This window comes from Aquila chrysaetos, chromosome 5 (genome assembly GCF_900496995.4).
Source record: "Aquila chrysaetos chrysaetos chromosome 5, bAquChr1.4, whole genome shotgun sequence".
Classification (NCBI taxonomy): domain Eukaryota; kingdom Metazoa; phylum Chordata; class Aves; order Accipitriformes; family Accipitridae; genus Aquila; species Aquila chrysaetos.
The window spans coordinates 57,819,473-57,836,727 of NC_044008.1; the positions used below are offsets into that span (position 1 = coordinate 57,819,473).

A 17,255-nucleotide genomic window follows, 5' to 3' on the forward strand; every position below is an offset into this window, starting at 1 on the left:
CAAGCAAGGATTGAAGAAGGAAGCTAAGAAGGATAGACACTATTGGAGTTTCTGCCACAGCCAGCACTACCCAATCTATTTCCAGCCATGGGAATATGGAGTCCCCTTCACCTCTGTCAAGACACAGCACAAAATTGTCCCTGTGCACTGGTCTTTTATACCTCCATTAAAAGCTTGAGATTTCAGATTTACCACAGCTAGCTGATGCCAGTGGGTAGTCTGAAGTTCAGGGATTAAAAATGATTGCTCATTCAAATCACAGCTGATAACAGACTGAGAGCTGTCCTCTCATTTTTAATGCCTTGTCCTACAAAATGATTATGCACCCCCAATTTCTTTCTGACTAGAATGGCAGACAAAATCATGTGTCAACTGGTAGGAAAAATCATTGTGTAGCAGAATGAGCCATTGCTCCCTAATCCACCTCCCAAAAACATTTGGATGGGTTTTTTTGTTTGTTTGTTTTGGGTTTTTTGTTGTTGTTGTTTTGGTTTGGGGGGTTTGGTTTGGGGTTTTTTTGTTTTGTTTTGGTTGGTTTTTTGGGGTTTGTTTTGGGGTTTTTTTGTTGTTGGTGGTGGGTTTTTTTGTTGTTGTTTTTTTGGGGTTGGTTTTTTTTTTTCTTCTTACCCAGCCACTTTCATACCAAATCACAAGTTCATGACTATTTGTCTGGCACAGCAGCAAACAAGAATTTCAGACAGAAGTCATGAACTCTGTGCTGCATCTCAAAACACCAGAGTTTTAATTGCAAGGATTGTTATCCAAATTAGTCTGTGGCTTGGACACATCAGTTAAAACCTTTTTCTTCTGCAAAGCATGCTCAGTCATCAACATAATGCATCAGGACTTTCTCTTTAATGGCAGGCCTGTAAGACAGCACAGGATAAGCACTATGATCTCTGTCTGCTCACTGGTTCAAATTGTCAGCTGAATTTCAAAGATTGCCACCTCCCGAACTATGTGCACTCATCTCCTTTTAAAAGGACACCTTCATTGTAGGCTTTCCATCCAGCTAGAAACAAGGACTCACTGATGTAAGACAGAGAAGACAATTTAATGCTACAGAAAGCAGGCACAGCGAGCATGGAAATATCTGCTCTGCCACTCCCTCTTAGCCTCTGTGCCTCCATTTCTCATCCTGTATTTGATTTTCTCTGTTACTAGCTGTAAATTCTCTGAAGCTGAATTGACTTCCTTTGTTTGTGACAGACACACAAAGATCCCAACTTGCTTAGGGCCATGGGAGAAGATCCTGTAACACAAACATAATTAGGTCTAAGTGATAAGGAGTGATGTACATAAGACTCTGAATTCAGACGCCTCAGTTTTGATCACTTAAACTCAGCAGATCTGAGACCAATCACAAAGCACAGCCCTAACCCAATTCAGGGCTTTAGAGACTACGAAATGCTTGGCTGCAGTTATACTGTGAAAAATGGCATCATTGGCCTCCAGGTTTATTTTATTTTAATGAGTCTTTAGTGAACGTGCTTAGTTTGCAAAGAATGTTTTTACAACTGCCAGCCTTACCAACCCATCCTGGGCTTTGGCAGCTGAACTCCAATTGCTTCTGCTGAGGCTGGAAGAGCTCTGGGACTCACCAAACCCAGGGCTCCCCACCTACAGTCTGACCTCACCATTACACCTATACCTTGAGAGAGGTGGCACAGACCTCCTTGAAAGCCAGGCAATTTACTTCTGGTGATTTGCAAAAGCCAGTGAAGAATACAGGTTCATCTCCCATAATGGTGCTGACTCAACAGGTCAAAGTGAAGTAAAAAGTATCATAGTAGTTATTTTTAATTCCTAATGTATACAGATATGTCAAACTACACAGGGAACATATCAGCTGAGAAAGAAACTAGCAGTTTAGAGCAACTTTCAGATCCAAAGGCTCTTGGTACCACTGCCAGCTCAGAGTTAGTAGCCCTAATTTGCAAATAAAGAAGCTGTTTGAGAGTTAGAGGTTACAGTCTAAATGGTCTCTAAATTTCTGGGCCTTCAGTCTTGGGTTCACAGTCTGGGACACCTATGACTGATCACTCATAATTACAAACTACCTCAAAGGAAGCTTAGAGTTTTGAATGGAGGCAAAACCTGCCCCCAAGTGTTCCCATATTGGCCACACAAACATGTAGGTGCCCAACACTTGGTAGCTTTTATAAGAAAGAAGAAAGATCTCAAGGGATCTACTGAAGGTCAAAGGTCAAATAAATTAGGAGTTGAGGCCAACAGAGGCCCAATTCCCAACTCTTGGCTCTAACCCTGAGATATGATTTATGATGATACGGAAAAAAACCAGAGACAGCTAAAAGGTAATTGATGTACCTTAGTCTCCTTGGAGCCACCTGTCTGCCTTTCTAGCCAGAATGACCACTTCAATACACATGAACATCATGAGACAAGGACGGCATACACCAGACAACCTAGCTCACTACCACCTGCCAGTTTAGATTTCATTAAGTTCCAATGGAAATTAGCACTATGTTTTATTAGGAACCAAGTGAAGGAGCAATACAGATCTACTGCGTGCAGCTGCTCTGGAAGGGGAAGAAATCCATACTTTACATGTATCTGCATCTCCTTTTTTTTGGTCTCTGTTGCACCTTGACAGTGAAGGAAGAAGAAACTGGAGTCCCTCCTGCTTCACATTATCCATGCTGCCCTCATGCTGAACAACCAGAACAGACCAGCAATAAAACTTCACTTGCCACATGTGATGGAAAAAGACAACTTCTGAATGGTAGACTGCTCCAAAAGGCTGCTGTTTACCAGCCATAAGGAAACAATCACTTCCTGTTTGGAAGACCAGGGAGCTGGAGAAACCAAGGGATTTATCCACACAAGACATACTCTCATGGGTAAAGTGCTGAATTTCTGATAGAAGGAATACTTCTATGCTTGCAAACACTTAATCACATTACATCTCCTGCATAGCCCATTGCTGAAATCCTTGCTTTAATTCTTCAACAGATGCTTCCTAATATGGACTAATACAGGTTGCATTACATCTTTCTATTTTTAGTGCACATGTATTTTGGCCATAACAACTGCTATTTCGGGCCAAGTCAAACCTGCAGAGAAAACACAGCTAAGAGACAATGATTAAAGATGGGGAAATGCAACATAGCAGTAACATGTGTTTATGATTTATACCTGTTTGGGAATAGCGTTCCCTACATTTGATACCTGCATACTAGCACTTACTTAAATTATTACCAGCTTTGATTAATTGTTAAAACAGATTGAGAAGTAACTATACAAAGAAGTAATGCATTGTTATTTTGTGAATTAAAAGGTTGATCTTACTGTTTTTTCACTATATGCTTCTCTCCATGCAGCACATTTGCGTTAAATGAAAACTGGTTCATTTAAACTGACAAAAGGGTTTAAAGCAAACCCACATTTAAGAGTAATTTGTGAGGTCTATATCATAAACATGAAATAACAACCTTCCCTCCAAAGACAAGCTGCTCTCTCTCATGCTCCTGGACTGTATTTTATATCAAATCCCTTCTATGTAAGGGGACTTTAATACATCACTGGAGACCTTTGGAAAAGTTATAACAGAACTTACATTTCCCAGAGAAACAGAAAGTTTTATAACATGGTTAGAGGAGATTCCTATGCTTTCATAACATGGTCTGATGCTGTCTTTAACATTGATATTTTCTCTCACCAAGGAAAACTGAAAAATTTTCCCCATCCATAGACTTTGATGGCATAGGAAACATGCAAAATATGTGACCAGATCTCAGCAAATTAGTTAAACTACTGTTGTTCCATGACAGTTAACATAACTATATCCATTTAATGCAGGTGAGGGTGTGGTGGATATTGTCACATGGGAAGAGCTTTATTGTATATATTACAAGGTCACAGAGAGACAGGGCAATGAAAGAAGCCCTATCATCTCAGGTGTTTTCTACCCCCATTCTTAGCTACAGGTGGCTAATAAAGGAGATGGTACAGCTCCCCTGTAGTCCTCTCTGGTCTGCCCATTTCATCTCTACCATAAGCTATTCCTATGGGGTCTGAGATTGGTGGGAATCACATATACTGCCAAAACACAGATTAGCCCTGCAGCTACCTCTTGTCCCTACAAATAAATTGAGAAGTCTATTCATGGAAGGTCTAGGCCAAACCCAAGGGCACTGCAAAAATCATGTATGATGCATTAAGAGAGATCTCTTTCTCTCCCACCTGGCTTATCCGTAGAGAAATTCTTATTTATATGTATTAAAACCTACAAACATCCCTATGACTCCATTCTCTCTCCAGAAAGACCACTAGTCTAGGACCTTTGACAAGAAAGTCATCAAACTTGTTCTTTAAAATCAGAACAGTGTGTGATAGCAGGTTTGTGCCCCAGATGCAGCCCAGTGTCTAGAGATGAGAACCGAAGAAGTGTTTCACATCACTGGTGTGAAGCTATTTCCCCATGTTCCTAATGATGCCATGCTTCAGAGCAAATGAAACCTAACCATTCCTTCCTTCCCCCTCACAGCACATGCACCTGGAAACCTTTTAATAGGTTTTCTGTTTGCCTCACAGGGGCTCATGTTCATGCCTAAGCAGAAATGTGCATTGTGACTTGAACTCTTTCTCCTGCTGGATGAGAGGTGATAAAAATAATACTTATACACATATCATATGACTAACAATAGCACCTGGCCCACGGTGATGGGATCTGTCATTTGCTGATGGAGCACTTTAGAATTTAAACAAAGGAATTAAAACATCAGCCCTGAATCCACAAACCTGGGATTTTTTTTTTAACCCACTAGTAGGCACTTTCAGATTCAAATCTCAAAGATCCAGTCATGCAAGACCCTAAGTACTTTCCCATTCCTGACTACAGCCAGATTAATCCTCTTAAACAGATTATTCCAGGAGAAATTTGGCTCCTACAAAGTTCTCCTGCAGCTCTAAAAATAATTTCGAGTGCTGTAGGACATGTTACGCCACTTAGACTAAAGGAGTTGTTTTAGAGATTTTAACAACCACTTACAAACCAGACTGCTAGCATTACCTAGCCCCAAGGAACTGTTCAGCTCAGTTTCCCTCTCCCATGGCTGGGGTCTGCAAGGAAAGTACCACGCTTCTGGGTGGAACGCAAGAGGAATGCCCTTGGAAAGCTGTGCTCTCTATCCCCTCAGCAGTGCTGACACATGGCACTTCCTGATTAGGTTCATTTTGCTTTCTTGAAATGCTTGCTTCCTCCCCCCTACAAATACTCACACAAGTCATTATATCACCATGCATCTTTTTTTACAATCAATTAAGTTCTTATATCACACGACCACTACTGACAACAGAAATTTGTGATTGAGCAATTTAGCCCTGCCTAAATTCTTACGACAAGATCAATAATTAACATTAAAAATTCAGCATCTGATGCTTTGTATTTTATTTGAATTCCAAATAACCCCAGATCATGCCAGTTACTGCTGAATTACAAAATTTTAAGAAGAAAATACCTTTAGAGGTGATTCTTGTCTGTTCAGAAAATACAAAAAGAACAGCAAAGGACTGGAAAATGCCCAAGCATGGCAATTCTGCAGCTTTGAAAAATACTCATTTTATATTGTATTTATACAGACATGTATTTTTCTGTTGTTGCACAATGATGTGCAACAGGATGTGTATGTAAAATGTCTAGCATGCGAATATTTCCCACGTATTTACAACCTCCATTCTTTCCTGCCAAGTTTTAGCCTGTATGAGCCAAATTACAAGCCACTGAAAAACAACCTCTAGTACAAATCTGATCAGTCCTTCACACTGCCAGTTGGTGCATACCATAGTAAAGAGACCTTTTCCCAGGAGAAACTCTGGAAGCATGCCCCTAGATCATCATTTCCACACAATTTCATTAGGAATGGACCTTTTGTGTGTCAGAGAGGATTAATTTTTTTGTTTCTAAACTCCTTGTGCACAAAAGTTAATCCAAACCAGACAGGAGTCAATTAGGTCGTTAACGTGCTAAGCCTATTAACAGCCAGGACTTACATTTCTTTCCCGCAACAATGAAAAACATTCAGGAGTCTGCCTTTAAGTGGCAAGGCCCATGAGCAATTTCATTATTTTATGACATGGCTACTTTAAGCGGTGGCTGTTTGCACGAGCAAGCAGCACTCCCCACTGTGCAGCAGTCAGGTGCTTTCCTCCCTTTTTAGCACAGCCAGCCTGCAGTCAACACAAAGAATAAGCACCCAAGGGATACAAATTCTGTTCTCAGCTGTTCTGCAAACTCCTGTGTGATCCCGGTGCAGGGCAGGGAATCACACAGTCCCAGATTTTCCTCACCTACCTGCTGGGGGAGGGACTAAAGCTATCCTGGTCTCCCGCAAGAGTGAGAGAAGCCCATGTTCTCCCCAAACCCAATCCTAGCTTAGCCCCTCAAGTAACACCAGTTAGGAAAAAGTCCAATCACAGAACAAGATCCATAGCCTTAAATAAATTTTACATCAGACTGTTAATCTCCCTGCGCCTCAACCCAGAAACACACTCAGCCCATGTGGCCTGGCCACCACGTTTGCCTGAGCTGAGCTATGGTAGTAGTGTGTGCATGTGTGTGCTCTTAGCGAAACAAATATGAAGAACTTCAATGACTTTCCTTGCAGTAGGGACTCTAGTTCCTCAGGCTGTCCATGGATTAGGAACCTAACAGATATGTAATTAATTTTGCTGACACACAGAGTTAAGTGCAATCACATCATGTAAGACCAAGGGTCCACCTAGCCTGTGCCATGAGGTCCCCCAAGCTCAGGACCTGCCTGTCAATCACCTCTGGGCCAACAAGAGGAGGACAAAGCTTGCAGGGAGGATCCCAGCAACTGTGGGGTCTATTCATATTCCCTTTTGGACAAAGCAGAGAAGAGCAGCATGTAGTGGGTCCCCAGAAGCCTTTAGGAAACAGTAGGTGCTACTGGAAACACTTTTTTTCAGTGTCCCCTTTTAATGTCTTATTTTTACAGTTCTGATACCTTGGTACTCACTCAGCTCCTCTTTCCATTTATGATCCCATATAATTACCCAGTGTCTCCCCAATTTCCTTTCCTTTAGTCCCTCTTCTCAGGGAGGGAATTCCAGTTCTGCCAATGACAGGCAGCACCCTGCCTCTAGACAGAAGGTCAGAAGGTTCAGTGGCAAAAGGATGAGGCAGATTTCGTGGACTGGTTTTGGTTCAGTTCAGCTTTTAACTAATGGCTGTCTTATTTTACAGTGTAAGAATTCTGGAATGCATTTTCTATGAACACAGTGCTGCAGCACCTACAGTACTTGGCTAGGAAATCAGAGTGGTGCTGAATTCTGATGTTTCCTCTAAAAAGAGACATAGGGGATCTGTAACTCTAACCAGAACCAAGATTTCATACTCAGAGAATCAAGAAGATTGGCTTAGTCTGAACCCATGAGAATGATAAACCTGCTGAACTACTAAGAGCTCAACTCCACAGAGGAGAAAATAAAGGTCCTGGCTACAGGATTTACCAACAGGCAGTGCCAGCTAGAAGGCAAACTTATGAGCCAGCACAGGTCATCTCTGCTGGTACATAGGCTTGGTTAAATACAAAAAAAATGAAAGATACGAAAACTGAGAGATACAGGCAAACTTTAAGTTCATGGCTGCCTATTCCAGTCAGTTCCTTCAGACCTCTTCTTCCACTGCTGTTCCCAATAAGGAAGACTTTTGTGCCTCCCGCTGCTGCCATGTCCCTTTACGTTCCACAACAGCACTCGTTCCTGACCACTTAACTGTTCCCATACTAGGGAGTCTTACTCTTGTACCGATTAAACCTGCCAGTCCTGCTTCCCATTTTGTCCCTTTGGCAGCCCAGTAGAAGACAGCATAGATGCCTTGTCCCGCTGCTTCCATTTAGTATGCAGTCCATCCAGTAGAAGGCAGAAGCTGGAATATTGGTGGGGTAATGGGGCAGGAGAGGAATAAAAGGAATAGAATATACAAGCACACTGAAACCTAAAGAAGAGATTTCGCAGAGTTCATAAAAAAATACCCTCTATGCAACCCACCCAGACAGATTTCTAGAAAGGGTAAGATTCAATTGCTCTAAAGAAGCCAAAAACTACACCAGTTTATACTAGCTGACAATGTGACTGTTTGGCTTTAACAATGGGAGAAGACAGACTATGATCAGTGAATACAGTTAGCCATTTTCTCTTGAAAAATGATAAGAAATAATATCAACATCTGTTTTATTAGTAACATCAAACAAACAAACAAAAAAACCCAAAAAAAACACTCAAATGAAAAGGGTGAAGACAGCTGCATCTTTTCAGCATTTCAGATGCTAAGCATTAGAACACCAGCAAGGTTTGCAGCAGTTCACAGGCTCACACTCTAAGTGCAAAAATATAGTAAAGCTACTGACATTCTGTTGTGCCTTGGCTGAAGGAAGATGAAAGACAGGAGAAAAATATTGGCAGGAGGACCATCACCAAAGAACTGGATCTCCTTACTATTAGTCTCCCATTCCAATGGAGACTCTAGGGCTTAAAATCAGATCCACAATCATCACTCTTCCTTTTTTTTTATTTAAAAACCAACTTCAACGTTGTCACGCTGGGTCACAACTGAAGACTGACAATTTGGAACACACCACTAGCATCTCACATACCCATGGAGACCCACAGGAGTTAAGTCCAGGATCCTAACACTGGCAAGGTGTGTCAGCATGACACTGGGAACTGAATCCAGAGCGTTAGAGAATGTCTACTATCAACTGCTAGACACGCAATTAAAATCTAAATCATTGCCATTTCTCAGGAAGCTGGTTCACCTCCCAACTCTTGTTATATTACAGAAACCCCACTGAAACAATATATCTCATATTGCTAAACTATTTAAGCAGAAAAGCACTAGAAATTGCTTGAGAGGTTGTTGTTCGGTCCAGAATAGCTTCACACACGAGGCACATCTGTATCCATAGCCAGTGTAACAGGACAGCAGACAAAAACTGCTCAAGCACTCACCCACCAAACTTACACATCCCTGCTGTCACAGCTGTAGCTCCTTCAATATCCAATCTAGCTAAATTAAAGTTAACCTAGGGATACCTCTATGAGTTGCTATCACATTTTGGACTCCCAGACCTCAAGCCTGGGTTCACAGATCTCCAAGGAAAGCCAAACACCTTAAAAGTTTCTTTGCGATCTCTATGACCTCATTCCCTCTAACTCAAGGCAAGAGGGGGGGGGGGGGAAAAGTTCCATTTATCTCACAAAACCTTAAAGCAAACAGTTTAAAAGTTGCCAGTCAAAGAAACAAAAAAGCCCTATAGCATGATAGCTAGAGCTTAAGTTTGACAGGTCAAACTCCAGAAAGAAAAAGCAAAATCAAGTCCCTAGTTAAAAAAATTACCTTGCTGAACTACATCTGGCAGTTTCAAATGCATATGAGGCCATACAAAAGCAATAAAAAAAATAATACAAAGTCTGCCCAGTTGACCGTGTACCCTGATACACTCTATTATGGATCGTGTGCTCTGCTAGACAGAAGTAAAATGATGACATGTGAGAAGCTGAAAAAGAAAGCAAGTTGTTTTACAACAGAAACTGTGCATCTCTTCCCCTCTCCAGATATCTTTTCATCCTGTTATGAGCTGGATCCCTGGAGCTGGACTCCACAGATGATACTTCTGATTAAATTATATGAAAGTATCCGCGTTGACGCTTTCCACATTCTGAAATGCAAGGATCACCATTCTTTCCATGCCGACTTGGCACAACTCTAGTGGAAAGGCGAGATGAAAGAGCACCCCTCACCACTGACTACAGTTTCAAAATTTGGGCCTTTGCTAAAAACATTGTGAATACCTTCCTGAGCAGTGGTCACATTGCATGGTTAAAGCAGACGTTTACTCTGACCCATCATCAAGTTTATGTTCTCACAAATTGAATGTTACAGCATATATCCTAACAATTTTTATACTTGTGATGTGACTCCTTCTGCTTGAAGTAGCAGAAGGATTCATTAATGCATGTCATTTTTCACTAGCTCCAGCTGCCTGAACGCTTGAATTACAAAATACAGATGTATCTGGCAGAACAACAGTTAAAAATATAATTGCATATTCATGGCTGCTCTCTTGAGCCACTTCAAGCTCACCTGCTACAACCTTGCAGTGCTCATCAGGAATGAGCGACTTCATGGGATGGCTTGATTTAGTGGATCGTCTTCGCCTGATGAAGTGTTCTTTTCCACTAAATGAGGTCTCTGATGTATTCACTGGTTGTATTAGCATGTGCTCTGATCCAATTTGGATATAGCCAACCTGTCCACAAAAGAACAAAAAAATACCCCATCAGTTTTGTATCCTAATCTTGTCTATCAACCCAGTCTGAACCTAGACCATTTCACTGCAATCATTATTTACAGTGTGAGGAAATGAAAAGTGATTATGATTGTGTTCAGTCTGCATCATGCAGACTAAAGAACTTCATCTGCTTCTCATATTTATTTTTTATATCACTGAGCACTATTTAGAAACATTGTGCACTGTACACGTGCAAAGAAAAGGTGGGGGTTCTTGTCAACACCTTTCCTCTCCCTTCTTTCTCTCCCTCCAGCAAGAGCATCACTCTAGCTGGAAGCCTAAATACATATGTCTTATGAGATGCTCAGCTCACATGAGGACGAATAAATCCTATTAACAAAAATCCTTTCATAATCACCTTTCTAATTGTTAGCTGGAATTGCATTGTTATTAAATGGCATTTACTATCTCAGTAGAGCAAAGAGGTGAGATTGCCTGCAAACGGGACACCACCTGTATCAGCGTTGCAGACAACACTAAGTGAATTGATGTCCTAAGTATGACTTGTAGAGACACCTACATTTTTTTGATGTGGGGATCAAATACCTCTTCTTGACTACAATAGGGGTCACATAGTAAGCACTGCTCTCCCTGCAAGCCATGGGTTGGGTTTCAGAGCTCATGCTGGGAATGGACAGTTGTACCTTCCCAGTCACGAGATTTTCCACCATCCCTGGAACAAGTAAAACACAAGGAAGGCAAAGACCCTGTCTAAATAACAGTAGACTCCATAGGCTACAGGTCAGAGCACTAAACCCCTGCCTTTCTCGCACCAAGTCCAGACCTTACATCAGGGCTGGCAAGAACATCTTTGGAAGGCAGCTTCTGCCACAGGAGAGCCCTCCTCTGCTTGCAACCCAGGGTTTTTAAGGTTCTTTTATGCCTTTTCCACTCCTTTTCTGGCATGAAGACAGTGAAAGCAAAGATATCACCTTAAAACTTAACAAAGCCTCCAGGTTTAGTAATCAACACCGAAGTTATAACACATTGGAGAAAGTGAGTATGTACAATGAGGGTTTCTTACTTACTTTTCATTGTACTAACCCAATGATTATTTGTATTGCAATTAAAGGTCTCGAAATACAGCTCGTTACCATATAGCCCTGAGAGAACTCTCTAGGTCTGATCCAATTTCTGCTAGCAACAGAAGGCCTCATTTGGCCTGCCAGGAGGCATCAGATTGTGCCTATGGTACATCTTATAGGTAAAGTAGCTTACAAAGGGGTCCTGCTAGGTTGCATGCCTATAACACCCATTCCATACATATAAAGAGAGACCAGACTTCCCCCCCACTCCCCACCCCATGTTCTGTGCCAGCCAGGCAACCATCCAAATAAATGCTCTGCACGTACATGCAAATATTATATATTCAACAGCTGACTGTACTAATATGATTTATAATATACATTACATACATACTGTATATAGTACATTTCCACACCTCCCTGCCAAATTCAGTCTTCATGTACACCCAGGAAATCCCTTTGGCCTAGTATTTCCAGCAAGAGGAATTTCTGCTAATAGAAATGAGAGCTCTCCTCTTTTGACAGCCATACTAACTGAACAACATTCAAGGGAAACCAGAATCTCTCAGAAAGGGTCACCAATTTCAAAAGTGCACTTGGAAAAAAAAAAAAAAAAATAAAAATCAGTCTCTCTATTTGCTATGGCTGCAAAGCACGACAGTAACAATTAGTCCCCTGTCTCTAAAGGGACAGGAGACACCTCTTTTGGAGTCTTTCAAAAGAAACCTTGCCCCAAGGTCAATACTGATTAAGTATAAAATGCCTTGATACCTCCCCGAAGGGGTCCCAGTTTTGAAGAAAAATTGACATTATTTCTTGGCCCCACAGAATGCATACCAGTTTACAAGACCCACTCTGCCCTGGAGTTTCCAAAAGGGCTGCCTCTTCATTTAAATTACAAGTTGGGCTTTGTTAGAATTGTTTCAGAGACAGCAAAAGCTCTAGTGACTTATTCTTCCAGCCTCCTTTACGACGCTCTCCACTACTTCCCCTCCTTGTTCCAATCTTCCAGCTGGGAGGTAGCCCCAGCCCCCTTTTTTAATATAGGTTTTAATTATTTAGAAGAAGGGTTGTAAATCTGGTACCATGGTACTAAAAGCCACACCAGAGCTCCTGAAAGACTGCCAACCGTTTTTGTTGGTGCCAAAAATATGTAAGAAGTAGTCAGTTTCATCACCACCCGACATTATCCCAACTTTCTGGCATCAAGTGTGAAAATAATTTAAACCATTGGAAAGGACTTATGTTTCACATTTGGTTTGGAATTGTGAAACCTATGGAGGGAAAGAGCCATGCGTCTTCACCCTGGAATAGGTTAAGAAGCAATCTCCAGTTTAATCTGACAAGCCAAGTAGAGTTTCAAGCAGGAAGGATTTGCAGGATCGGGCCTGTAAAGTATTCCTAGGGAGTTAAAATTTTCCCCAAACTTGCCAGTTGGGTTGTAAAGAGTTCTCAAACCTGTTGGCCCAGATGAGATCTTTTGGACCTGGTAACTTGAATATTCTGGTCATTATTTTGCTTTTTCTGTAAGAAATGCATTCCTCATGTTGCTTCCCTCAACCCTCCAACTACCAGATACTATACTGTGCTAATCTCAGCATGAGATATCAGACATCAGCACTAGACAAATACTCTATCCTTTTCTTCTCTAGTCTGTATGATGTTCAGGGACTGCAGAAAGTTGGATTTTGAAGACAAAGAAGTAAAACAGAAGACCATGTAACTGTCAGAGCTATTTTTCCCACATCTCTGGAAATCATTCCAATTAAATAAAATGCTTTGGATCTGCCAATTCACATTTGCCTGGGGAGATGCATATCAAAAGCTGGGATACTCCCTCTCATCCTTCTTTCACTGTGAGACCCCATATGAACAGAACCTGCCGCTGTGCCAGACCCCAGTATTGCTTAGTGTCCAGGAAAGCAGCTGCTGCCCAGTCCCACCATCCCAGAGCACCTGAGACACAGGAGTCATCAGGAGCCCAAAAATTCAGAGGGGCACAGAAGTTTATCATCATCTGCATTATTAATCTAACCTGGATTTTACAGTTAGTATAACAGGGCCATATACCTGACAGAACCATGCAGCTCAGCTGACAGGAAAGGCTGGAATGATTTCAGCCTCAAAAGGCAGACAACCAAACTGACAAGTTTATTAAAATAAACAATAATCCACACTTCCCACTACAGCCCCACTCACCACTGTGCTTAACAGTGGCTATATCTTTCATATTACGGATATTTCATATCCTTAATTTAGAAGTCAGCTCAACATTGCTCACTAGCAAAAAAGGCCCTGTTCTTCAAACCACCAAAATACTCTCACATGCTTTTATCCAGAGCTTTACACATACATTGGTCACTCGAGCAATCTGCTCACTCTCTAATCTACTCTTGTACTACCAGTAGTTCACTCTTCTTCCACACATTATCTTCCTTGCCACTGGAGCTTTTCTTAGGCTAAATGACAGCAGGGAAAGGAGAAAGGTCCTCACACCATATCACTGAAATTACAACCGTAACAACGGGACTGTTAGTGCTGGCACTCAAATAGCATTTGTAATCACATCGTTCTGCTTCGCTGGCTTCACTATTCTGTCTCTGTCCCCTGGTAGTACTGGTGGAGCTACAACAGCTCGAGGGCTAACTTGGGACAGGAATCCAAATCTTCAGTGTTGTCTGCACGTGGTTCTGGACCTTCCCACACATTAATACTCTCCAACAGTTACACTGTTTTTCCAGCCCTTTTTATTTTCACAACATCTTTGAACGAGATCTGTGAAAAGCTGAATCTTTAACAGATTTTTCTTTTGCTCCTAAGTATTCATTAGCTACATACATATGAACATGCTGAAAAGAGAACAGTTTTAAACATCTGACAAATTCCATCCCCTTCCCAATTTCTCAACCATTAGACTGTAAATCTTAGTTTAACCATTTCCTCAAAGTTAAAAGGAAGTTAATATTTGAAGTGATGAACAAAAAACAACACAAATACAGTATAATAAACTTCATGTGGCTTTTAGTCCTGTCCTTATTAACCATGCTTCAGCTTTAAGTTAGTTATTATTTACAAGTGCAATTCAAGCAAATTTAAAACAAGAGCTTTAAATTAGGTCTTGCTCTAGTGTCATTTCAGGTTTACACTCAGTTATGAAAGCAGATCATACCCAGGAATGTCTGACTGCACCTCTGTCCCAGCCTGCCCCAGCCTCCAAGTCTGCTAAAACAAGGAAATCACAACATGCTCTCCCTTTTGTCCACTGTGGAAGGGGAAAGAAAAATCCCACCACAAAGAAACCCAGCACAGTAATTTTAAGAGATTTAACTTTTCGGCTCATGGACCAGCTATGGATGAATGCCAGACAGCTCCTCTCCCAGACAAGAGAATTCAGCAGAGCTGAAGGTTTCCTCAGGGGAAATTGTATCATCTTATAATCCTAGCATGTCTCCACTGCCCTGCTTCACATAACAGCAGAGGCTCTTGCAGTCACCTGAAGGGCAGCACTGCCCTGTTGCACACAGAAAACACTCACTACCACTGGACAGAGATTGAGCTCACCAAGCTTCAGGCACCTGCTCTAAACCAGGCATCATCTCTCTCTACAGTCAACGAAGAAAGGCCATCACCTTCAAAGTGACAATTCACCAATTTAAAGTACCTAAGAAACAGGACAAACCATCAGGGGAAGTGTCCATCTTTATCACTCGCTCTCCCCTAGGTAACTACAGTCAGGCTTAAAACCAACAGGCTGTGGCCTCTTCTGTATTCTTCTTCCTCTTTTCCCTAGGACAGTGCAGATTTACTGTTGCACTAGGAGTCCTTTGAGATTGCTCATTCCCTGGAGGCTGCAGTCCAACCTACTCAGTTCTCTTTGCCCTGACTGGCCTTCCATATTGGATCCAAAACCACACTCAGACATCCAGTTCCTGTGTAGGCACTTACACCCACCTGAAAAATCAGTGGGAGTTCAGACACCCTAGAAGAAGCTATGCATCCAAACAGTGTTTGTATCTGGCACCACAACATCACTGGTGAACAGCAATGTGTGCAATAGCAGGGGCAGAATCTCCCAGGTACTGCAGCTAACTAGGAAATAAATTTCTGGCATTTAACCTTTAGTACCCAAATGCACACTCAGGACTTTATAAAAATCCGCATTTTCCCTTATCACCTCCAGCAGACTTACAGCACTTCTGCCCAACCTTTCTAAAAAAAAGGAAACACTTGGCTGACACAGAGTTCAGATGGATGCTCTATCATCTCTCCTTGCCCATACTTGCCAAAGCTTGTCTATATCCACACCTTCACAAAGTTTGTGGATGGTACCAAGTAAAGGGGACAGACCAGAATGAAGAGCCACCATTCAGAAATATTTTAACAAGCTGGAAGATTTGTCCACCAGGAGTTGCATGAGGTTTAACAAAGGTAAATGTACATGAAGCTTAGAAGAAAAGAAGCCCTTTTCTTCTCTGCATAGATTGTATGAGACAACACTGCAAAACGTTTAAGGTTTCCCAACTTCCAGCATGCATTTCTCAGGGTGTAGTGTGAAAACTTTATATGAAGAAGCCTGAACAGGAGGGATCCACAAGCTCTTCTTTTATCTCAACCAAGAAGGACAATCCACTTTAACTAGAGACAGGCCAAAGAGCAGTCCTGAACCCAAAATCAAAGATTCCAGATTTCAAAATGGAAGAGAAGTTACTTAGAATTAAACCTCTGCCTCTAGAGGCATCCCAGTGATTTTCAGCTTTCAGATATGGTTCCTGAACAGACAAGAGTTTTCAAGTTCATTTTTAAGTCAAAAACCTAATGCTCATTTTAACATGAACCTGTGACCCTCTTAAAACTGTAACTGTTTCAAACATTTAGGTGCAAGAAATATGAAAAGCCTACACCAGTTTTAAGGTACAGACATTGCAGTCCAACTGACTGCATAGCAGTCCAGCACTTCAACACGTGAAAGTGACCCTAGTACCAAAAAAAAGTAAAAAATTAATATACTAAATGAAGCCTTTGGGAGTCCCAAATTTTGCAGAAAGCTTGAGGCAGCATTCTGCCATGTACAACCAGGAAAGAAGTCTTCTCAAAGGGCACAGGACCCTGCCTATCTCTCTTATCTTGGGTCCGCAGGACTGAAAAGCCCTGCTAGGACTCAGAAAAAGCATCATTGCAATCACAGCACAAATATGTGGTGCTGAAAGGGCCTCCTCTACTGTGCTCTCCAGGCTTCAATTGAAAAAGCTCTACAGAAGGTAACACTGCTCTGCCAAACTTTGCTAGAGAGGGTAAGGGCAGCACACTGAGAGCAATAGTCAAAACGTAACTGTGAAATTGCACCTGAAAGCAATAGATAAGTAGTTCTGAGATGTATCAAGCAAACTGGAATTTCCTTGCTGGAGAGAGACCTAACATACATCATCTAGGAACTGATCTCAAAAGCAGAGACTTTAGTCCACTACACAACTCAACTCAAGGTAACACACACCATGGCCTTACAAAGCTGGAACTTTCCGAAGAAGATGCAACTTTCTGTATTGCCTACTGTCTTCTAGCAGTGGCCAGAAGAGTTACAGAACTTTGCTCCTGCCTGTGTCTTCCCAGCACCAGGAAAGGACAATTCAGTCCTGCGGTGTGGTCAGAATCCAAGTGTTTACACAACTGCATTCCCCAGATAGGATGCAGTCCTGCCAAGTTGAAGGCAGTAGCACTTTCCAGGAACATAGTACCTCTTGTCTACACTGCAATTCCCAGGTTGTCAAGAGGAACAAATTGGAATATCCTCACATGCGGTGCTTTAACTGTACAGACGAGACCTTAGGTACACCAGTCCTAAACATGCTATGGCCTGATGTAGCTACAAGAGTATGGCCACCCTTCTTGATGCAAT

The 17,255-nt window shown here is 41.8% G+C and overlaps 1 protein-coding gene across 3 annotated transcripts in view; it reads right to left on the minus strand.

The window, feature by feature from the left end:
* ADAMTS17 (ADAM metallopeptidase with thrombospondin type 1 motif 17) overlaps positions 1–17,255 on the minus strand; it is a 200,550-nt gene that overhangs the window by 178,925 nt on the left and 4,370 nt on the right. For all 3 annotated transcript variants that reach the window (XR_003923623.1, XM_030015913.1, XM_030015912.1), the window contains exon 3: positions 10,130–10,295. Coding sequence is in view for 2 of the 3 variants with exons in the window: in XM_030015913.1 (XP_029871773.1) it covers positions 10,130–10,295 (166 nt within the window). In the remaining variant the exon portion in view is untranslated. The remainder of the gene's footprint in view (positions 1–10,129; positions 10,296–17,255) is intronic.